A 26348-nucleotide genomic window follows, 5' to 3' on the forward strand; every position below is an offset into this window, starting at 1 on the left:
ATTCCCTGGATAGATGCTAATATATCATTTATCACAATTAAATTGATGAAATATCAATCGAAAGAAAAAACGATATTGGTTGAAGATGGCTCTGTGCTTTTCGCTTTTAATTCTTAAGATGATCGCTTTTGACATGTAATGTGTGTTGCCTAATACATATATCGCTTATTATATTGTTTGGGGTTATTGACAAATTAATAATTTAAGTAATGTTTTAAATTAGAAGTATATCTAAATTTAACTAGAAGTGTATCCGTCGTTGTCTAGCTTTAATGAGTTCAACGAAACATTGATCATTTATTTCATTTATTATAATTAAATTGATGAAATGTCTATCGAAAAAATAAAGATATTGGTCGAAGACGGCTCTGTGCTTTTCGCTTTCAATTCTTAAGATGATCGCATTCGACATCTGATGTAATGTGTGTTGCCTAACGCATATATCGCTTATTGTATTGTTTGGTATTATTGACAATTTAATAATTTATTTAAGTAGCAGTTATAATTTTAAAGTCTTATAGAATGGCTAAGTAGTGAATATAAGTGAATGTTTCAAATTAGAATTGTATAAGTGCATCTAAATTTAACTAGAAGTATATCTGTCGGTGTCTTGCTTTGATAAGTTCAACGAAACATTGATTTTGTTGTGAATGCATTAAAGTTCACTGCTCTTATTATCCATTTGGTAAATCACAGCTTAACGCACTGTATTACAAGAAAATAAATAGTAAGCATGATAAACAGTTCAATTATATGAGGTAAGTTTATTGAAATGATTGTTTAATTTTATTTAACTCTACTAAATCCCTGTAAAATAGAGTTTATTTATGCTGCAACTAAACGTTATGATTAAATTTTTACTTTATTAATTCATAAAATAATTCAAATATTTAAATAATTATTGGTAAAAACAAATTTATAATTTTTTTTATTTTAATTTTTGTATTAGTTTTTCATTTTCGTCATCCAATTTTACTTAGTTTTGGTATTTAATCCACCACATAGATTCATATTTTTTTAAATATTTATGTAATATTTCTATTCTACATACATAATTTAATTTTTTATTTTCACAGTTAGTAACATAAATTCAAGTATGAACAATTACTTACAAAGATTAGGACTTACTGCTTGGAGAAAAAAGACTACTATTCTTGTAGCCTCTGGTTTCTTGTCATTAATAATATTTGGTTTACAATTCTCGCATTTAGATAATAACAGTACAAATCTTAACAATCTTCTACAAGATGAAAAAGATGCAGAGGTAGTAGCTGAGGCTTTAGTTAAGAGTATAAAAAATGTTAAATTTATAGAAGCAAATAAAAAATTGGTTGCAACTGAAATCGATCCTGAATCAAGACAAAATGATATTAATATTAAAAGAGAAATTAAACAAGACAAACCATTTGAAAACATACATTTGGAGCAACAATTAGGAATACCTTTTGTAAATATAGATCCTAAAAATCCTTATATTCCAAAGAAAAGAATAGTCCATTTAGATTTAAAAGGAGCGCCACCCCTAATTTCATATTTCAGGAGGTTTTTCCCATTAATTCAATCAATGGGAGCAACTGGAATATTATTAGGTAAGAAAACATTATTTATTATGTGCTCCTCTTATTATTATTTTTTTCAGAATATGAGGATATGTTTCCTTTTTCTGGACATTTGAAAAATATATCGGCTAAAAATGCATACAGTGTGGAGAATATCAAAGAGATTCTAAATCTAGCTGAAAATTCTCAATTAGAAGTAATTCCTCTGGTACAAACATTTGGTCATTTGGAGTTTGCACTTAAGCATGCAGAATTTGCTTATCTTCGAGAAGTTGGTGGTAGTCCACAAGCTCTTTGTCCCAGCAGAAAAAGCTCTTTAGATTTCATAACGGAATTGATTAACCAAGTATGATATATTTATGAATTATTCTAATATTTATAATTTATTATATAATTTATAATTAGCAAAAGATTAAGTACTTAATGAGTTTTTTATTACATATATAAATGAAATTATGCAATTAATTCAATAAGATATGATTTGTTGGCTAGTACAAATACAAAAGCATTTGTGTATTTCCAATAGTAAACTTTTAGGCAGTCATGACTAGCATGAAATAACAAAATAAAACTAATATTTTCATCAAATTAGACTTCTGATGTAACATATATATATATATATATATATATTTATATATATATATATATATATATATATATATATATATATATATTTATATATATATATATATATATATATATATATATATATATATATATAAGAATGAATTAGTAAGACTAAAAATTGAAAGACATGTGGTCCTCAACTGCATAAGAACAATTTTGCAACAAAAATTGCTTTGAAAGTTTATAGAACCAATTCTGACCCAGTATGCAAATCTAGAAACTCCTTCATTCAATATAATGTTGAAAAAAAATTTTAGGTAATGTCATTACATCCTTCAGTAAAGTATCTTCACATAGGTTGTGATGAAGTTTTTCAAATGGGAGAATGTGATTTATGTCGATTGGAAATTCATGAAAATCTTTTCTTAAAACATATTAAAAATGTAGTAGACATTGTTCGTCTCAAATATCCAACATTAAAAATTATTGTTTGGGATGATATGTTACGTCATATATCTCAGCAATCAATGTTGGATGCTAAACTAGGAGAACTAGTGGAACCGATGGTGTGGGTTTATGCTGAGGATATTTACAGGTATTTACAAATGTATATTTTATAATATATAGTGGACTGCATCTATATTTTCAAAACTCAATCCATTGAATAGAAATAAAACTGTTTTACAGTGTGGAAAGGAACTAATGCGCCATCTTCAACATTATTATTGGACTTAAATCTGTGTAAAGATCTAGATTGTTTGAATAGAATTCATGTAGTTTCTTAGTGATTCAAAACTTTCTTTTGATTCACTGTATACTTTATATCTTTTGTATAATATGTTGCCTGCATCTATATTTTTAAAACCTAAGCCATTGGATAGAAATAAATTAGTTATACAGTGTGGGAAGGAACTAATGTGTCTTCCACATTATTATTACACTTTATACAATATATTAATTACAATCAATACTTTGTTTTATCATCAATAGATTTGTACAACCTACCATATGGGAAAAGTATTCATCAGTGTTTGCAACAGCCTGGTCTGCTTCAGCTTTCAAAGGGGCATTTGGGGAAACTATGTATGTTCCTAATGCCCGTAGACATTTAGAAAATACTTTAAGATGGTTAGATACTATGGCTGCACAATCTACTGCATTTAAGAATGGAATATCCGGTATTGCTATTACAGGTTGGCAGAGATACGATCATTTTGCAGTACTTTGTGAACTACTACCTGCTTCAATACCATCATTAGCTCTGAGTCTGCTTGCTGCAACAACTGGTTACTTCAATTCGTCATTGAAAGATAAATTTTTGAAAGTATTGAGTTGTCCTGAATCAGCTATTGATAGTACTCCTTTCATTACATTGGAATCTGATCCGTTTTTATGGGAAAAAGTCAGTAGGTAAGATAAAATCATATGATATAGAGGGAATTGAGACAAAATTGAGTTTTTTCTTTAGTTATATCATTGTATAAAGAATAGGATAGTAGAACAGTGACAATGTTAAAACCATTTGAGGCAATTTTGCACGCCATCTAGTTACTTTTACGCTCGTTCGTTCGTTCGTTCGTTTTTGTCGAAGCTATTAAGTACTATCATGGTGAAATTTTTCAATAATGTTGTTGAAGTTTTCAATGCACACTTATCATTTAAATAATAATTCTTATAGAATATGAGAAGCTCTTGTCCACTGTTTATGTCATCAGAAGCTTCTAAACTGACTTTACAGTCTTTGAAATTGAAGCGATCTAAACATTTTTTTTAATTAAATAACCCCCAAAATATACTACAGAACAATTTTATAACGTCGCAATATAATTTGAATCTACCTCGGAAGAAATTGAATTGGTGGATGAATCCGTTTGTTCGGATGATGATTCTTCTTCAACATTTAATGAAGCGAGTGCTTCATTGTCATCTATTGGTAAAAGCAGTATATTATCATCATCAGCCAGTTGACTGTCTGCATTAGCACTTCTAGGTGGCTTCATTAAATTGGCGACAATATTTATTTTAAATGCAGCTCGAAATGCTTCCACTGTTGAGTTTCTGTTATACCCTCCTCTTTGACGATAAACAGAAAATTTATTTTCAGGTGGTTCTTGAATTAGTCGGTCTGTGAATAAATAATGGAAACGTTGATTTTTTTGATCACTTGCAAATTGTTTAACGGAGTTAATGGTGAGAAGAAAACTTTGTATAGATTTTCCAATAAATGATATCCTGAGCTTAAAGCTGCTAGCACTTCTGGATTCGTATCGCTCAGAACACGATTACAGGGTTTTGTTAAATGTAAACGTGTACTATTCAGGGCATCAAATAAATTGTTCATGGTTAGAACAAAGTTAGCCGTGTTTTTAGCTGTACTTGAAATAAGTTCACCTGTTTCCAAAGATGTCATTATGGCAGAATAAACACTGTGACTATGAAACTATTGTTCAAAAAATTGTTTCTAACGTATATTTTTCTCATTATGAAAAAAATAAGGTTGGTTTTTGTTAACTCCCAAATGCTTTATGAGTTTCTGATTGGTAGTTGTAAATCACATACTATGCCTATAGAGTCTAGTTTTGTCTCACTAAGTTTTTCCAATGCCTTGGTAATTATACACCATAAAAAATTATATGACACCCCACCATTCGATACAAAGTAGGCAATAGGAATTTTCCAGTTCCAGGCTTTCTTCCAAACTCGCCTAGATCTTCGAAACTCTCAATTAAATCTGTTTTCATGTTGTACTCAAGATTCCTCTTAATAGACATTTCATCGAACATAAGAATATATTTCTTCTCGTAAGGCAGCATCGTATCCGCATTTAAAGTAAGGTACATAAAAATTTTTTTATTGAATCTAGGTTTGCAATTGAAATTGGCAACCCTTGATTTCACTGTTGATATTGTTGGCCTAATAAACCATTTTTGTCGCAAATATCTATATGTCTTAGGTCCTTTATAAAATAATGACTGGGCAGTTTTCTTTTCAGATAGTAACCATGGGGATTTCATCTTATGTTGTAATTGCATATTCACAAGAGATTTTGTAAAATTCGTGAGATTTCCTTCTCCATACAACACGTTCGTAGAGAGTTGCGTTTTCATAATCCTTTTTTTGTAGCTCTCAATTGAGTATTCAGGTTATTGACTTTTTTCTCAGCATTGGTTAGTTCCTTTCTCAACCGTTCATTTTCTTCTTGCAATGACTGCTTCCTACCTCCAATTCCCATAGAACAAGATGGGAGGTTCTGTAACTCTTTCAACCACTTTTTATCTTCATGGTTACTGATTGAACTATCTGTCATGTCAATGTTTCTGGAATGATTCATTGGGGCAATAAAATCACTATTTGAATATATTTGTGGATGTGAGGAAATATTCAATTGGATTATTTGTTCATCCAAATTTTCCCTATCCAATTCACTTTCTGAACCTTCATCATTTTTGTAGCGGAATGGTACAGCAGTAGTAGGCAATCTTTTAGATTGACTAATATTTTCACTGAAATGTTTGCTGCAGATCAACTTATTTCTTAGTGATTTCTGGCTTAGGTTTGCCAAAACGGCATTACCTGAAATAAAGAACATTAATGTTAACATACATATTTATTGTAATGGTTATGTTAATTTTATATTTTATAATATTTATTTTTTTATGTTCAAAAACTTGAATTTATTTCATTTCAGTAACGAGCATAAATGGAATAACGACTAGTAGTACCCTTATTTGGAATTTCCTTAATTGTATCTTATATCATCTTCGAAATGACAGAATTTTCCCGAATTGTGTTAAGATAGTTCCATACCTGTGTATCATTCTCAAAAACTACACATCATTGAAATTTCTTGGTATGCTCACAACAACGACAAAAACACTCTCATACTTATCTTTAATAAGGGTTTTTAAAAACGAACAAAAAAGACCATTCAAAAGAATTGTAACAAAACCAGAAATAAAAAATATACAAATAAGTATATACGTACCAAAGATATTTAAATAATCTGATTTTAATATAAATATTTTATTCATTGGCTTTGTATTGAAAGTTACGGATCAATGCGAAAATTTGAATAAGACCAATAAATAAAAAAACTCCTTCTAATAAAAAAAAAAATTGTCCAAGCAACTACTACTAAAATACCCACTTATAATCGTTTTGTCAGTTTTATCATTGTGTAAAGATATTTATACAATGGCCCCACCCTTACCGATAAGTGTACCAACTAACCCAGAACCGGTCTTGGTTTTACATTGGAGAGGCAAAAGTTATAATAATCGAAAATATTATTTATTGTATTATCTATTTATACTTTTTGAATTGACCACAAAATAATATAGAAATGTTAAAACTGAGCTCATTGTTGAGTTAAATATATTTATATTACTACTGGTACTAATTTAACAAAATGGATTTTATTCACAAATCTGTTATAGGTAAATCAAGCATGAGTCATATATTTTTGAAATTATAACCTATTAAAGTGCAATTTAAAAAATATATACTATTAAAAAATATATCCAAGGCGTCATATTTAATACAGTTATAACGTTACAAAAAAGATACCAACTACTACAGTTGAAAATATAAATTGCTCTTCTCCATGATTTTTTCCACGTAACATTTTTTAAAAATAATTAATTTGTTCTATATTTTTAAATAGGCTGTTTGTATTATCACTGTAGGAAGTTATGGATAGGTAAATCTTGAAATAAATAACTAACATCAATATTTGTTGGGATGATAAATTCATTCATGGGAAATATGTACTTGAGGAGCTTGTTGCTACCTTCAACTTTCAAAAATTATATTTTACAATGAGACCATAAATGCTTACAAAACCATCTGTTTGTTTAATGGTATAATAAAAGCAAGCAAAAGGTCTACTTATCTGAACCAAGTATGTATGGTCATAAAAGCTGGTACTTACTAGTAAATAAAATTATCTCTTGTTAAATGTGTTTTTTGCAATATATATAATAAAATTGAAACTAAAATTCATTTTTATTGAAAGTTTTCAACAATCTTAGATGGTATATGGCGTTATTATATTCTTACCCTTAATAGATACAAGGACAAAAATGAACAATGGACAAAAATGGTGATTATATTATGGATGGACATTACATTGGTTAAAAAAGTTTTTATATGGAAAACACCAGGTAATGTTTAAAGTAAAGCTCTCAGTACATTTTTTGACAAAATCAACACGAGAATCTACGACAGAAATGTATTTAAGAATAATCATTAGTGATGTTAGTTATTCGAGATAATAGTGTGCTATATCGCTTAAATTGACTAATAATTATAATAAATAAGCATATCCTCATTAAAAACCTATATGTTTCCCTCGTGAAGGCACGAAACGTCGTATCGAAGATTTGTTGGTACATGTCTATAGTAAATTTGTATTCAAATAAAACTAGTATTTGATATTATTTCATTCAAACATTCTATGCTGGATAAAACAAAAGCATAATTTTCATGTATAACTTGAAAATGGAGGAAATTATAATTTTCTCCCTAATTGTTACTATTTTGTCAATCTGTTATGGCATAGAATATAGTATTATAATCATATTATAATATGTGATAAAAAAACAGTCTATATACATTTGAACAGGTGAAATTTTTGCCTCATTGACAGGATAATTTCCAAATATAAACACACAGACACACTACCTTATTATTATGAGCTTAGTTCATGAACATAAAAAAATAACAAAAAATACTATTTCAATTTTTGTGAAATATTAAAGTTCAGTCCTTTGTATTGGGTTAGTTGTGTTTATATATAAGTTTGAAATATTTTCAAAAATGTTTTATTCTATTCTGCTTGTCTTTACTATAAAGGTGGCTTCTAACTTTGAATTTAGGTATGATTCAAGTACTTTTGATAAGTTTATAAGATTGAATGGATTTGGAATTTGTAGTAAATCATTGTACTCGTATAATATGATAAGGTTAACCTACTATCCTATTCTTTATACAATAGTTATATTAATTATATTTATTAAGACACTGTTGTTGTTTATTTGTAAATACAATTTATTGATATTTTAGTAGATATGGGTTAGACAGAAAAGGGAGAAATACAATTTTGATTTTCATGGTAGGAATATAATTTTTCTGACTACTCTATATATAATCAAAAGTAATTTTATTTTTATTCAGTGTTACATTAATTTATAATATAAAATAAGTAATTAAATCAACTCAGTGACTAATGTAACCAACTGTTTTTCAGGTGTACATTTCCAGGTAGTCCAGTGTTTAGATTAACCAATCGGTTTCACAATCTTGAACTGGAAGCCAACGAATTCTTAGACGTCACATTGAAACAAAAAGGTTGGATGACATTATATAATGTTCAACATAATTATAGTTTAGCACTTAGAGTTGAAGAACTTACTTTAGATCTACCTAGACTTTATCACGGGATGATTTCCTTAGCTAGAACTGCTGTTGACGCTATGAACGGCATCTTCGACAATTACACAAAATCTGAGTGGATAGAACAGAAAATTTTTCCTTATATCTTGCAATTTGAACAAATACAAAATGACAGTTATGTTTTAAAGAGCGTAAATCATTGGCCAGCTAGACCGCTGCCAATTTCTAAGGAAATGCAAAAATTAGCTTTCAATATTGGGTTACACTAGCAGAAAGGTAATCAGTATATATTTTTCTCTTGAAATAATACTACCTAAAAACCTGTTTTTTTAAATGTGTAAAGGCCTGGTTACACGAACCAGTATCAAATATGTCTTAGTCAGTTACTACATTTTTTTTAATACATCATTCGCCTTTCTCTTGTAAACCGGTATCAATAAATCCATATAGTAGATGTCTACTTTTATACCAGTAGCTTGCACTTATGTGACCAGGTCGTAAACCTACTGTCACACGATTATGTAGATAAAATCTATCACTTGAACCACTCGAATCAAATTTTATATTTAAAAATAAACATTGAATAGAAATTTGAAAGTGAAAGAACGTATAGTAAATTCTGTGATCTAAAAAATCTTTTTCTTGAATGTTTCTAAAAAGTATGTGTTTTTAGTTTTAAGTAACAATGGTATTTATTTCATAAGAATCCATGATATATCTGGGGTCGGTATTATAAAAGTTTTGTTCAACCGAACGTTCTTCAACCGCATGTAGAAACTCCACCGATGATTAACATCGTTCGGTATTATAACGCATTTGCAACCATCCGTTGGTCAACCGGAAATTTGTGCTGAAAAATTCACGTTGGCTGCACTGAGAGCTCAATTTCAACCAATCAAATCCGAGTGAACTGACATTTTCTGAGGAGAGTGTGTCAGTCAAAGGTTGAAGTATAGTTTTGATTGAAGTTTCCACGTGAAGTTGAGAAGGAGACGATGATAACGACATCGTTCAAATGCTTCAATTAATTAAAAATAATATATTAGTTAAGTTCATCAAATGCAAGTCAAAATAAATGAAAATTGAGGTTAAAAAGTCCGTTCAACTCTCGGTTGACACTTCAAACTGAACTTTCATTACGGTTGAACCGAACGACAGTCAACCATCCGTTCAACGGTTAACGACTATAATACGCAAATTTGGCTTCAATTATAAGTTGAATCTAAACCTTCAGTCGAAACTCCACCGATGATTAACATCAATTGGTATGATAACGCATGTTGGTAGCACAGAGAGTTCAGTTTTCACCAATTAAATCCGTAAAACCGGACTTTATAATCCCGACCTTTAAGGTTGATCCACACATATCCGTGCCGAAACATAAGGTACAGTGACCTTCAGTGGAAAGAAAATATCGGCTGACGAAATTCTTAGTAAACTAAAGGGGGAAATACGGTACGTGTTCAAACATGAACGGCGAAGTGACAACTTGGGGTCCTTCATATTGTAAAGAACTGGTTGTTCCAGAACCAACCCAATGAGAAGCTCGTCGGTCATATTAGAAAAATGAGGGACACACAGAAAATATTGGAAAATTAATTGAGCAAACTTTTTTTCACGGTACGTCACGGCGCGGATATGTGTGGATCGACCTTTAGACGTGTGTTCATTCAAAATGGTACTCGAGTTAGTGTTGCTAGGTTTGAAAAAAATGTATTGATAAAAGTGAGAAATTCGTATTTTAAAATCAGTTTTCATGAAATAAATATTCATTTCAAGTACTAATTACAGTACTCGTTTAGATATATCTAAACTATATGCACAAAAAAGAGATTTAGTTTTATTCTATATAAGATAACTTCTAAAAATCGGTCTAATCTTTAGTGTAGGTAGGCGATGTTGTTTTTTAGTGTGTCAATACATCACTTTATATGATCCCTAATTGGTAAAAAAAATCATTTTGTACTGATATTTATTGATGAAAAGTTAGGGATTTTATACTTGTTAATGATTCTATTTATAACATTTTATAGAGAATATTCGGATTTTCTTCATCTAGTCAAACATTAAAAAAAATCATGAATAATTTTTCTAAAGCTATATTTCATTACAACAAACCAATCCAAAGCATTACAACCATTATACTTTCACACCTATAAAAAGTATATGAATAATTTCATATACAGTATGGTGCAATTGAAAGGAATAAATCACTAGAATAACCTGTGCAGAGATAGTCCAGTAGGAGTACCTCACATATCTATTTATGTGAGTATCCTCACATAAACTTTGAGCGATGACATGCTCATATATATGACGACAAAAATAAAAAGGTATACGAAATAACAAATTTGTTCCTTTCATCATCATACATCATCTATACAAGGTGTGATCGAAAATACAATCAATTATTTTATCGAAAACAAATTACATATATTACATAACTTTTGAAATAATTGCCCTTAAATCATTGCTTTAACTTGATAAAAGATTTTTTTATCCAATTATTGGATGTAAATAAATTAAATCATAAAAATTGTAAAATAACTTTCCCAGAGGAACTGTCTTTGCAGATAATCCGTATTTTCAAACTTCAATTTGTTGATTTATTAGAAACCACATAATTTCACGAAATAATAAAATTTTTTCAATTATCGAGAAACCGCATTTCCCAATATGATTACTTCGTAATTGGTAACTAATATAACTCCAAATAGGGTTTCCCTGTATACATTATTGTTTTATGAGAAACATAGCATTGCATCTGTTCATTATCCATTAAATAAAATGAGTTTTTGAATTACCAAATTCTTTTTCATCGTATAGTCCTCCTTTAATGAACTTTTCGTATGACATCTGCTCTAGTTCCATTATTTTTATCCATTTATGGTTGGTCTATTCTATGTACACATATGTACAAAGTTAGTGGGATTCCATCTCGTCTAGTGATCCACCATTTTCCGTTCAGCAGCTCGTTTTATCACTCTAATCTTATTGCAATTATTGATTCGACAAAAACGGTTTGCATTTATTTGAAGGGTTTTTCTTGTTAATCGCATTTTGTTATAGTAAAAAATTGACGTAAATCCATGTTAACGAAGTATCATTGAGATCTACTTTAAACTTTAAAAGCACTCCTGGATTATTGCCAGAGATCTTCGTCTTTTATTTCAAGCGCTCCCAAGTGTAGTGCTCTGGAGCTCCTTAGTGTTTCACACTTCGAGAGAATGTGGATAGAGATCTCGTCCTCGTGCAACACAACCAGCACACTACTTAGGTTGATACATTCAGTAGATCTTCTCTGGATATGGTTTTCTAGTATTTTCTATGGAGTTTACAGTTCCCCTCTCGAAACGAACTTTGCCTCAACCAAAGAAAATAATAATAACTATGTTCTTGAAGGACTCATTTCCACTTTTAAAATTTTCATACGACTTGAAAACACTCTTCGAAGTTAGTATATTTTACAGATTTTAATATTTCGTGAGGTTCTTTGCACTTTTTCAACTCTGCGTTTTTAAGAACAAAGTTTCAAAACAAATACTATAAACGCGATGTCATTAATTTAGTATTATAGCAGACTGACTAGCTAGAATGGTTTCAAACTTATCTCACCACAAAAGGGTACATTATGTACTACAAATTAAAAAAGATACATTATAAATAATCGTTGTTATTAATTTGTGTTCTTCTGTATTTTGTAATCACACCTCGTATATATTTTTGCAAAACCTTAAATTTCAAACTTCCACTTGATATAGAACTTGAAAAATAATTTTCTCTGATCCCTTTATCAAACAATTATTTCAATAAATGTTAGTAGGTTCTGTTAAAAAATACTTTGGCTGTTTGTCTATGACTATTGCATATCATTTGCCCAATCTGTATGTTACTTTTTCAACAGTAATCTATTAAGTGAATTATTAATATTTTTTGTTTATCTTTTATATTTTATTAATACAAATATTAAATCATAATATTTTTGATATTAATAATGACAATATTTATTTTCCTTTCCTTTTCCAACAATAATTACTTAATAGGACCAAGGACAATCGGTATTAAAGACTATTTTTAAAGTGCCAAAATTTTTTGATATTATTTTTGAGATATTTGAATTTTTCTTGTCTTTGTGGATATTAATTATAATAACAAATTGACAATAATTCAACTTGATTACTGTATCATTATTTTTCTTTTGTATCATTGCAAAAAATTATAAACATTAAATAGTCATAGACAATTTGCTGTATATCTTTTGCTTAGTTCTAGTTGATTAATTTTTAATTCATGTTTCATGATTTTTATTGTTTTATCTAATCAGTTGTGATAAAAAATACTCATTTTTTTAAAATTTATGTATAAGGTATAACTATCAGAAATTAGATAACATGTATACCTTTTTTGTAGCTAAAAAAAAACAATTACTTGACTCAAGCCTTCAGATCAATTCATTTTAAATGGCTAGTCATCTATACCCAATTTTGAATATATTTTATGATTGTAAATGAGGATATAACAAAAAATATAGTTTATAAATTAAACCACATATCATGACCAAAAAGAACCTGACTTAATTTAAGGGGTAAAAATTTAAAAAAGTCAATATCTTATTTTAGCTAAAATGGTAGGGAATTATGTTAAAACTGACGTTCTTAAACAAAAAAAAATTCACTTGGACATTAAATTAATAAAAATTTTTTGTTTTATGACTAATTTTTTTATACAAAAAAAAGTTTATCAAACTTCCGCGGTTTTGTTAGAATTTCTTATTATTTTGAAACCCATACGGACTGTTGAATGCGTTGTTGACGAAAGTTGATGGTAGTGGAAAATTCCTGTTATGCTTATAGCTCTGTATTGATGCCATTTTGTTTAAGAATGCTCTGTTGAATTAATTTAATTACTTCAAAACAAATATAATGAAATCATCTAATTGGATTTTGCATCTGATATAAAGTTTTTTTTTTTTGAGAAAAAAAAATTCCAAAAATAATCTTAAAAAACCGTGCTCTACAATGGTGTTACCCTTTGAATATGCAGTAAAAAAATTTACTACATTCGAATTAGGTTTTCTAAAAATTATAATCAATAATATAGGTGCCAGTATCTAATTGTATCTCTGGCAACAAAAACTTAATAGATAATTAAAATAAATAATTTTTGTAGCTAAAATGTACTAAAGAACAAAAATTTTGTTAGTTAATCAGGACTCAAAATTAAACGAACCCAAAACTTGAGTCCTAGTTAAATTGAAAAATTAAATAATACAGTAAAGTATCATGAAAATTTCATTAAACTTTTGTATCCATCTTTAGAAACTTGGAAAAATTACAATCATTGATTTATATTTTGTTTCATAATTTTTTTCCGTTGCAGCTAATCGGTTGTGATAAAAAATACTCATTTTTTTCCAAATTCATGTATAAGGTATACAGTTCAATATAAATTCGAATTGTCTTTTTTAACTTTTTCATTGAGAGGTCCTCTTATAGTCGGGCTATTGTCTCATTTTAGTAGGTCTAGATGATTGTTCCGTGCTTGCGGACCACCCCTAAAGTCGGGCGTAACATTTTCAACATTTGACTGCTGCTACCAATTAAAATAAATCCAAAAATGTATTCTCATGTTTTAATAATCACAATCAACAATATAGATGTCAGTATCTAATTGTATCGCTGGCAACATGAACTGTTAAGTTTAACAAATAATCTAATACCACTTTTTGTAGCTAAAAAGCATTAAGGAACAAAAATATTTTAGTTACTTTGGACTAAAATGTAAAAAAATGAAGCCAAAACTTGAGTACTAGTTAAATTGGAAAATATAATATTTGTTAAGTATCTTTTTCTTTCATGTTCCTTGTCCGGTCTCCTTGACGTTGGTGATCACCATGGCAAAAGTTGTACGATCCTCTGCTAAGTGCAAAAGTTCACCAGCCCTTCTTATAACGGTCCAGTCTTGATTATTTCTGAGCCATCACTATTGCTTTCTTCCAACTTCACGGCGTCTCTTCATTTTTCTCTTCAGTATGAACTATAAAGGAAGATTTATTAACTTGACTTTTCATTTGCCGTTAGATGTTACAAAATTAAAAACATTGAATTACATAAGAACATTCATAGTTGCCGTTTGCCGTTGGCGGCTTTTAATATAAACCGCCGTTCGTAGCAATAGAAAAAATCCAAACATATCCGTTTGTGTTTAATACGTGTTTTGACGTATGACGTTAGATTTTCGACCCCTGTTTATTAGTCTCACATTAAATTTCCTCATATTCTTTTTCTTTTCAAGTTTTGTTATTGCCATTGTAAACATAAGACCTAATGCTCTCAATAAAAAAACTCTTCGTTATTTTCCATAATATCATTCATAAATACCAGATTACAAACAAAAATACAAAAATATCACGACAACAATTTTTAAGTTAACGGCAGCACTTCAAATTTATGAATGGGGTGTGGAACTCTCGAACTGCAACAGCAAACGGAAAGTCAAGTTTATGAATCGGCCTTAATAGACAATATTTATCACCCCTCAAAATATGACCAATTTATAATGTATTTCGTCCAGTGCTGCCTTTCAACGTTTGCTGTTCGTAGTACTTTCTCGTTTGTAACATGTTGTGTTCATGAAATATGAAGTGTTCTTCTGTGAAGCCATATTTCAATTGCCTTCAGTTGGTTCAGCGTACTGACCTTTAGAGTCAGAGATACATGGAATTTATCAAAAAACATAGTTATTTCGAAAAATCAAAAGAAAACTTCATTTGTCCTCAATAATAAGAAAAATTGTTGCAGAAATAGTCCTGGAAATAACGATTGAAAATTTGAAATACAAAAAGTAAAAAATAGTTTAATTTAATTACATGTAACCAGTTTGTTTTATGATAATTTACAAGAGCTTTTTATTGAAAATTTATTTCCTTCAAAATATGTATTGGTAAAATATTTAAGATTAATGATTAGTAATGTTTGCATAAAAAAGATATTGTAATGATATATCAGTCGATATGATAGATATTCAATATAACAATTTTTATAGTAAAAGAAACGTCGTTGAAAAATAATTTTTGGATACAAAATGACGGATAATATTTGTAATAACATCATAAATTATCCCAATATATTTGATATTGAAAGTTATTAGGAAAGCTTTCGAAATCTTTCTGATATGAAATTTTAGTGAACCAACACCCACTCGTCGTTTTTCGCGGTACATTCGAAAATTAAAAAAATTAATGAAGTTACAACAGTCTTAAAAAGTTTAAGAAAGTTCCTTCAGTAAATGCAAAAATTTGGTAATACCTGTAATGATTGTTCTATAAACATTTAAATATCATCCCTATTCTACAAGAATTTAAAATCAAGAGTTGATGAAGAAAGGAATGATTTTTATGAAGGAAGTCAAACATTTTATTATTTATTATAAAAAATTCCCTTTAAGCAAATTAATATAAAATAATATGTTTAGATTACATATCTCACATAGTTGTACTGATACTAATCCACAGGTATTACAAAAAAACCGTTATAAGGTTAAAGATAGAACTGAAATCAGCCGATATTAATAATTTTGAAAATTGTTGGATAAAGAACAATGGACCTCATTGCTGGCATCACCTTTCACCAGATATCATTGCTTTAGACTTCTTTGTTGGACGTATCTAAACAATTTGCTGTTTGAAAAAACAATTTTCAAGATACCGTCAATCGCAGTGACTTTGCCCATTTTTAAAGTTTACAATCAAATTTTGGATATTTATAGATGAATTTTCCACAAAAAAATCATTACATTTGTGCGACTATGATCTGAAACTACTGAATTAATATTTTTTCTTCTTCTTTCTTACATCATTACAAAGTCATCGCCATGATAGGGGTAATTTACCCCCCCCCAGCATTTTTCTATGTTTTTAGGTTCATATGCCCCGTGTGGGCAATTTTACATTTTGGCATGTTGGAAGGACCACGATTGAAGAGAATAATTAATACAAAATTAAATTTATTTTATTTAATGTATACTTTTATAGAAAAATCTTCATAAACTTGAATTACACCAAACTTAATTCATCAATAAACTCATTGAGATCAAAATATATAATAATGAAAATAAAGGATGGTTGTTAGGCGCCTCTGGTATCACTTGGATCAATCATTTTTAAGTACTAAACATTGTCTCAAAAACTGGGCAAAGATACCCCGAAGGACAAAGTCACCCTAATTGACGGTAACAGACTTCAGCAGCAATTTTTAAGTACCCAGTATAATTTTTCTAAAAATTTCAAATGATTTAGAAAGCTTTGGGTATTTTTGGGACAAATTCTACACTACACTCAAGTGTAGTTTATTTAATTTTAGTCAAATCAGATGAATTGAGTTATTTACCTCCCTCTCACCGATGCAATACCAACTTTTGTTTTACGAAAATAACTCAGTTCAGTTTATTTGACAAATGACTGAATATCAGTTCTTACTGAATAGAGTTGTGATTAATATTTGTGAATATCTTTTTATTTCACTTTTGTATTGACAAGTGCATTTTGGTTTAGAATACAATCTCAGTTTGTTATTCCATTTGACTCACCATATCAAAGTGAAAACAGGGGAGCTGATGATATCAGCTTAATTTGAAACAGAGCAGATCATTTGCAAAAGGGAAGCTATGATAAATTTCGAATGAAGTTATATTGAAATCCATCATAGATTTGTATGAAAAGTGGAATTCGTGAATAACTGAAAATATTTCTACTAAAACAAACTCCCCGAAAAATATTAGGTCATCATGGTATACCCTGTATATTAATAACACCTTACAGGTTTTAGTATATTTACAACTACATATTTGTCCCTATTTTTTATAAGTACAAAAACATTTATATTTAGGAATGATTATATGCTTGTGAAAAATATGAATTTTATATCTCTATTCTACCTGTTGTGATACCAGTGTTGTTTTATTTATATATTTCACCAAATAGTATTAATGTTCAAAATATATGAAAAAAATTCTCTAACGTTGTTTTTTTTGCTGGATACTTGGAATATAGATAATGATATTGGAAGGAACCAGAAACAACCTAAAAAATTGGCATTTCTACTACTTATCTAGATTTTTATCGAAAAGATGAACAAAAACAACAATAAGAACATTTAATATAACAATAAAAGCGAAACATTGAAAATAGGAGTTATAACAAAAATACAATAATATTAAGAATTAATATTTTTTCCTAGGTTCACTATAATATCATCCCTCTTATCGTTATTGTGTATCCTTTTATGAGCAGATAATTGTCCTGATTGTGAATAGCTATTTCCACATATATTACATAAATATGGTTTTTCTCCAGTATGTACTCTGTAGTGACACTTCAACGTTCTGGAATCTCCAAAAGCTTTACCGCATGTAAAACATACAAAGTTTTTTATTCCAAAATGGGTACGTCTATGTGCTGCTAAATTACTTGATGTTAAGTATCGTTTACCGCATTGGTCACACGTATAAGGTTTTTCACCTGAAAATATACACTTACATCAGAAATCACATCTAATAAACACATTCATTCAACTTAAGAGTTATATTTATAAAAAAAATTTTCAAAAGAGTTTCTCACATAATCAATTTGGAAATACAATTTGAAAAACATAGTGAGGTAAGCTTTTAAAAAATTATTTTTTGCTAGACTAGCTCAGCGTTTCATTTACTAGAGGAGAGGAAGATATTTTAAATGAACTGAAACCCAACCACCCAAGATAAAATTAAACTGGAGATAATTCCTAGAAAAATAGAATGGATAAAATGTTGCAAATATAGAAAAGTACAACTTCCGATGAAGAAACTGAACAGTATCAGCCTTATTCAATTTTATTTACAATAAAAACTTGTCAATGTTCTCGGTCTAATAAAAGTCAAAAATTTTCCAAAAGAGTACCTTACGTAATCAATTTGGTAACACAATTTGAGAACTATAGTGAAGTAAACTATCAAAAATTTATTTTTTGCTATACTAGCTCAGCGATTCATTTACTAGAGGAAGGAAGATATTTGAAATGATTTGATTCAGAAAATTAAATGGATTAAATATTAAAAATATGAAATTATCAAAGCCATATAAAGAAAATGGACATTTTTATGTATGGTTTCATTCTAAATATATGTGAGGTCTCAGTTTAATGATGTATGAACAATTATTCAATCAAGTACCTTACATATTAAATTTTGTAAAACGAAATGAAATAAGACTTCAAAAATTCATTTTTTATTATACTTCCGCATCCTCCCAGAGAAGATAATGAACTGAAAACTAATCCCAAGAGAATGGAGTGGATGAAATATTGAAAATATTTAATTATACAACTCGTCATACTGAAATTGAAATGTGTTAGCTTCAATTCAGTTTTTTGACAATACATTTTTGTGTACGGTCTCAGCCTAATGATATATGAATAATTTTTAAAACATGTATACTTCCTCAGTAGTTTATTTACTACAACAGAGAAAATATTTCAAATTAACTGAAACACAACCACCCAAGATAAAATTAATCTGGAAATTGTTTCTAGCAGAATACAGTGGATAAAATATTGTAATTATAGAAAAGTACAGCCCCCAATTAAGAAATTGAAAGATCTCAGCTTCAATTCAATTTTACTTATAGCAAAAACTTTTGTCAATGTCATTAGTCTAATAATATTTGAATAATTTTTTAATCTTGTACCTTACATAATCAATTTGTCAATAGAAATGAGAATGTAACCACAATAAAGACAGCATTCCACAAATTACTTCTCTATACCTCTCCAAATTGTTACTCAATGCAGAAAAGAAAATATTTTAAATGGATTGGAACCTATTTCTGTAGTAAATATGATTCCCATAGAATTGGATTGGAACAAACAAAAAAAAATTGTTAGTTTTTAAATATAGTTTATAATCACTCCAGTTATTGAAATATCGTGAAAGGCAAGTAAATACACTAAAAGAGTAGCCTGAGTAAGCATTAGATTAGATTTGGTCTAATAGAAACTGTGAGTTCATATTCCGTGGGTAGCAAGATTAAACTCCAGTTCACCTATTTCTAAAAAGTTTTACCATTGCAAGCATATGCAAAAAATTATTTTATTAAACTTCTAGGAGTGTAAATCTATTCTCCTTAAAAAGTGCAAAGATACTAGAGTTAATTACTAGTGAAAATTGAGCTGTCAATGACTAAAACAGTTCAGATAGGATAATACGTTAGAGGTTGAGGTGTAATCTAATCCTATTAATTAATAATGAACATCCACATATGCATAATTTGGTTAAAATAGTATGGAACATTTTGAGATAAACGTAATTTCAATTCTTACCCGTATGCGACCTCATATGAATTTGCAAATCAGTAGATCGATTGGCAGTTTTCCCACATATTGAACATTGATATTGCTTTTCTTTATTATGAATCACCTGATGCGTTGAAAGAGCAGTTTTGCTCACAAAAGACTACAAAATACACTCAAAATGAAATCAACAGAAATAGCAATTCAGGAAACTAACCATTCAGCTATCAATTACTTACTTTGAGGCATGTATCACATTTGTATGGTTTTTCTTGGGTATGGATTCTCTCATGTATTTTCAAATAAGAAGATGAAGCAAAGGAAGCTCCACAAGTAGTACATTTAAACGGTTTTTCTCCAGTATGAACTCTCTTATGAGCACTCAGTACAAAAGAATGGGCAAATCTTTTACCTAAAGAAGAGAATATTTGCGAAATAAAATCCAAAAGGTATTTGCTTTAAAAAATATTTTGTAACAGTTTCTTATTGTGAGAAAATTTATTTAAATGTCGAATAAATGAGAAAAAATGACAACATCAGAGCTTACCACATTCGTTACACTGATACTTTCTTTCCCCAGTATGAATCTTATTATGTGTAACTAGTCCATGTTTACTGCTGAATTTTTTTCCACAAGTTTTACAACTTAAGAGTTTTTCTCCAGTGTGTGATTTTAAGTGTACCTAAAATACTTTTTTGAACACTTATCATTATATTAATTGAATTTTTGCAGTTATTATATTTCTAAGTCGGTTTATCCTCAACTAGTGTCGGGTATTAGAACATGTTTTGTCTCTTGTAGGGTCGCATTGACATATTTTGTTTAGAAGCTTAGATCAAATGATCCCCTAATTGGTTTAGTAACGTGTATTTAATTTCACGCGCGTTAATTTATTGCCACAACCTCAAAGAAATTCATTCAAATTATAATATGATGCTTAAGTTAACTACCGTATTCACGTAGATAAGGATTAATACAATATCTGTCTAAATATATTTACAATTACTTCATTATATGAAACAAATTTTTTTTAAGAAGCAAAATAGATGGTTTGGCCATTTTAGTATTTCTTTACGTGAAAATTTCAATTCTTTTAAAGCCATTTTTTACATCAAAACACTTTATATCCATTACAACGTTTATAAGTGTTTTTTATTTAGTTCTTTTAATTTCTTTTTAGGGTTTTTATGAAATTAGTAGTACAAATGTACCCTAAACCAACTTTAATCGAAAAGAAATCACACCTACTAGAGCGAATCCTATGAATAGACGTAATAATTTGAAAATAATTATTTTCCTTTGAAATTATTCAAGTTACTCGTTTTTTCATGAAAATTATCCAGTTTTTCAATTTGTTTAACTTTTTTGAAGCCATTTTGCCTATAAAAATACTATATATAGTCTTTTCCTACTTTCCAAACAGATTATAACGTTTTTCAATTATCAAAATGTTTTCTATTTTTTATTTTGTTGTGTCTCAACTTTTTTAGTATGTAGATTCTAGCACAAGTATAAGGAAATTAATGAGTGCAAGCAGTGTTGCCACCATTTAAAAGCTGAATGTAAAAATTGAACTAGAAAATGTACTAGATTGTACCAACTTCAAACAAATTTAATAAAATTATAGAAAGATGATTAAACATAAGTTTAAATTAATTTTTTTTCCAAAAATGTTATAGAATGTGTCAATTATTATTTTAAGGATGAAAAATTTATATAAAGTTTACCGATAAAATTAGCAATGCAGTACAAAAATCTCACGACCTAAATATAAATCAACTTGGCTCTGTTTTCTAATTATTGTTACAATCTAGTACAATTTCTAATTTATTTTATTAAACGAAAATATAAAATAACTTCATATTTGCGAACGCAGGGAAAATGTATTAGAAAAAAGGAAAAATGTACTAGCATATAAAATACACCAAAATTGTACAATTGTACTAGCTCTGGCAACACTGAGTGCAAGAGAGATCGTGACAATCTTTATTTCAATAGTCCTCCATTGTTCCATTTTATTTTTTACACACAGCGCCATCTATTCGATAATAGCCACACCCCGATATTATTCATATAGCGCCACCTGTTGGATAGTAGCCCCACTATGATATTATTCAAATAGCGTCATTTGTTCGATAATAGTCACAACCCGGTATTATTCAAATAATCCTCCATTGTTCTATTTCATTTTCTAGGCGCCATCTGTTCGATATTAGTGACATTTCGCAGCGTGTCCTGATATGCCACATAACGGTATTTTTTTAATAAAAACTTTAATTGGAAAGAAAAATCGAACCTCCGGTTTCCATGGAGGAAATTGACCTGTGACAAATATTTTAACAGCATAATAATTACTAAGTTAAAATCAATTACCAATTCAATTTTTTTATCACTACTTCACTTTATCTGCTATACTGGGTGCTTGCCCATAAGCCCCTGGCTTATCACTCACGACGACGGGCTATTTATATACACAGGTTATGGTAACCATGGTTACCGATATAATTATCATTATCACTGTAACTGGTTACCATACCCAGTGTATATAAATAGCCCGTCGTCTTCGTGAGTGATAAGCCAGGGTCTTATGGGCAAGCACCCAGTATAGCAGATAAAGTGAGGTAGTGATAGAAAAGTGGAATTGGTAGACTTTGTATAATTTGTGTAAGAATGCAGTTACGTGCGAACATTTTATCAGCCCAATTTTGACTACTAAGTCAAAATCACTTACCAAATCCACTTTTATATTACTACTTCACTTTATCTGCTATACTGGGTGCTTGCCCATAAGACCCTGGCTTATCACTCACGACGACGATGGGCTATTTATATACACAGGTTATGGTAATCATGACGGATATAATTATCATTATCATGGGGATATAATTATCATTATTACGGTAACTGGTTACCATACCCAGTGTATATAAATAGCCCGTCGTCGCCGTGAGTGATAAGCCAGGGGCTTATGGGCAAGCACCCAGTATAGTAGATAAAGTGAAGTAGTATTAGAAAAGTGGAATTGGTTAGTGATTTTGACTTAGTTATTGTACTTACTGTATCAATTTCTTAGATAAGACATATTTTTCCTTGAAAAGATCCAAATTTTAATAGTTTTTTGAACTTTTTCTACTTCCTAAACAGACTATAACGTATTTAATTATCAAAGTATTATTTTCTTTCATCTTTGTTTCACCTCTACTTTTTTGAAAGATTTGGAAATAATTATAAGTAGTTCAAATGTACCCGAAACTTAACTATATCAAATTATTTTAATAGAAAGTACATTTAAAAAATAAATAATTTTTCCTTGAAATGATCCAAATTTCAGTAGTTTTTTCATAAAAATGGACAATTCTTATATGTTTCTTAAAATTATCAATTCTTTGTACTTGTAGCCATGTTTTATTTTACATCACAATGCATAATAACGATTTTTTTCACTTTCTAAACAAACTAAATCTTTTTTAATTATCAAAGTATTTCCCATTACTCATTTTGTTCAATTAAAACTTTTTTTTAATCTTAACCAAATTAAAATCTCATTAGTAGTTCAAATGACAAGCAAAAGCAACTTGTTGAAGGATTAAGCAGCAATTTTAACTAAAGCTCTCTGGAGGCCCACTCCTATATTATCATATTGCAACCAATATAAAACTTGAGGAAACTTAACTCAAATCTTTCTCACGAATCACTCTTTCCCTTAGTAGAATAATAATTTAAAGCAACAGAATATGCTCTATAAAAGACAAATTTTCATTATAAATGGCACTTTTCACTTACATTATTAGTATTTGGTTTTAGCTAAAGAGAGAAAAATATTAAAAATATATACTACTCACTAATAAATGATTGTGTTCATAAAATCTCTTTCCACAAACTGTACATAGATGTTTCCGTTCACCTCCATGTATTCTTAAATGTTTAACAAGGTTGTGAGATACATTAAAAGATTTTCCACAATTTTTGCACTTATATGGACGATAATCTGGATGTTTAGATAGCATATGGGACCTGTATGTTCTCATAACTAGAAAAACAATTCTGATAAAAAAATATTTATATAATTGAAATTTCATTTATATTGATTGAAAACCATCAAAAAATGATAATTACAATTGATTTTTACATATCTTACCAATAAACTGTTGATTACAAACTTCACATACTAATTTTTTACCATGGGTTACCATATGTAACTTAAAAGTACTTTCAAGTCTAAACTTCTTGGCACATTGTGAACAATCGAATAGTTTTGGCTTAAAAATTTCATTAGCATTTACTTTTGGATTATATTTAATAACACTATGAGTATTATGTTCAATATTTTCTTGAAATTCTTGCCTATTGTCTGTATAAGAACTTTTAGGTACGTTTTTGATATTTTTATTGTAATTTTTGGCATTCAAATCATTTTCTTCCGAATTTTCAGATATATTTAGATCAGTATCATTTGATTTTGGTAGATTTTCTTCATTGATGATTTCTAAGCACAAATCATTAGGATTACTATCTAATATGGTAATTGATTTATAAATAAGTGTCGATTCTTCAGGAAATAAAACACTTCGTAACTGACTTTCTGATTTTAAGCACTGCTTTTTGAAATTTATACTAATGTTGAGCATATAACAGCAGTTGTGACAAATTCCATAAGGCAAACCATCATTTTCTTGCACCTACAAATTAGAAGATCGATTACTGTAAATTCAAATAAGTTCATGTCTTCCAAACAAATTAATTCAATCATGAATGAAATATTCTACCTCTATAGATGTAATTTCTTTCAAATCCTGTCTTAAGTTATCATCATATAAACATTTCAGTTCTTCTGGATTTTTTTCAGTGAAGCATGTACGACATAATTTATTCAATGAGGTAAATACTGTTAACTCTTCTGTCATTTTGTTAAAATTTATAACTAACACATGAATTATAATTCAAATAAAGTATCATAGAAACTTAAAATAAAATGTATATTTATAATTCTAATACATAATAATTATCACTTTTATGTCAATTTTATTTAGAATTATTACTTGTAGATATCTGTACTATAGAACTTGAAAATTATTATTCTTTCACCAGTAGATGGTGCTAAAAGAGGTGTTTGATTCGAAATAATTTTAGGTATTAACAAAAGACCATGTTACGAATTATGTTATGATGAAAATTCGTATTTTTTAAAATAATATATGGTTATTGAGACAATGTTTTGTTAATTTAGAAGATGCGCGAGATGGATATGTGTTACTCCAGTAGCCTACCAACTAAACCGCTATTTTCTATTATCTCATTCCATCCAGGAACTACAGTGACATTACTTCGATATCATTTGGCTCGTGTAAACACTACTTACACTCATGTGTCTGTACTTTCTTCATTTTCTGAAGGTTCCGCAGAAAGTAGCTGTATCCCGTCAGGAGCTGGCTAATGTAATTCACATCTTCGAACTTCCTTTCTTTTCAAAGTCTAAGGTCCTTTATCAGTCGTTGTGTCTATTAACTTATTTTACTCCTGTCCCCCGTTTTAAATGGAATGAATGAGTTCGAATAATTCAATACAATTAAATGAGTGTTTTGAATGATGGGAAGTATAAATAATTGTCATTAGTACTTTGCTATTTTTTATTATTAAATAAGTACATAAAACTTTGACTAGTTGACAACTACCGTTATCATTTTGTTCACATTCACTAAACAATACATAATAATGTAAAAGCCTCATTCACTTTAAAATATTTTTACAAAAATTACAGTTTTCTGCAGTTGACTCTACTGAACTTTGTCATTTCGTTTTCTCACCGTAAAAGAGGCTTTTGAAACATATCTCCACCATTATATGGCGTATTAATACATAATTAATAATAAATATATATACACACAAAGAATAATTTAATAAATAATTACTTTTACTGAATGGTATACAGTTAGCGCAATCAATTTTTGATATAATTTTCTTAGAAAATGAAAAATTTTAATAACTTCCGGAACAGAAAAGTCAGCTACATAAATTCAAGATTAGAATAATATAAAGTAGAAGCGGATTGAAAAATATTAGATGGAAAATCTGCAGAAGAATTCATAGAACAAATTAACTAAAATGGTTCGCCACTGTTAAAAAACATAAGTGAGGAAAATATTACAGTAATATAACATGCCACAACAATAAGAGCGAGAAATAGGGTGAAGACTAAGGAAGACACTGATGACGCAATCAACAAAGCAATTAAGAACATAGAGTACAGAGAGGTACTACCATCAACAAACGACCGAAAAAAAAATACTACTACTACAGCCTTAAGGGTAGATAGATTGAGGGATTGAGAGAAGAAGCTGATTGGATGTTTTCATCTCGAAATATTTATTAAATATTTGAAAAAACTTTGTGCCTTTATTTAATGATTATGTTCAGAAGCTTGATATACCAGGGAATGAGGATTTTATTAGAAAAATTATTAATTAAGTTCAAATTATGAGTTTTATCTAGCTACCTCGTTTAAATTAA

General features: G+C 29.0%; 2 protein-coding genes across 2 annotated transcripts; one reads left to right on the plus strand and one right to left on the minus strand.

The window, feature by feature from the left end:
- The first annotated feature begins 424 nt into the window (after positions 1–424).
- LOC130901486 (hexosaminidase D-like) lies at positions 425–17532 on the plus strand. The gene is made up of 6 exons (XM_057812916.1): positions 425–758; positions 1077–1589; positions 1640–1905; positions 2444–2721; positions 3117–3536; positions 8374–17532. Exons 2-6 carry the CDS (start codon positions 1097–1099, stop codon positions 8786–8788), a joined length of 1872 nt encoding a protein of 623 aa, XP_057668899.1. The 5' UTR covers positions 425–758; positions 1077–1096; the 3' UTR covers positions 8789–17532.
- On the minus strand, positions 17435–24875 carry LOC130901487 (zinc finger protein OZF-like). The gene is made up of 7 exons (XM_057812917.1): positions 24608–24875; positions 23980–24520; positions 23684–23871; positions 20388–20523; positions 20080–20252; positions 19871–20003; positions 17435–18036 (listed from the first exon to the last, which is right to left on the minus strand). Exons 1-7 carry the CDS (start codon positions 24743–24745, stop codon positions 17732–17734), a joined length of 1614 nt encoding a protein of 537 aa, XP_057668900.1. The 5' UTR covers positions 24746–24875; the 3' UTR covers positions 17435–17731.
- Positions 24876–26348: the final 1473 nt, after the last annotated feature.

This window comes from Diorhabda carinulata, chromosome X, assembly GCF_026250575.1.
Source record: "Diorhabda carinulata isolate Delta chromosome X, icDioCari1.1, whole genome shotgun sequence".
NCBI lineage: Eukaryota > Metazoa > Arthropoda > Insecta > Coleoptera > Chrysomelidae > Diorhabda > Diorhabda carinulata.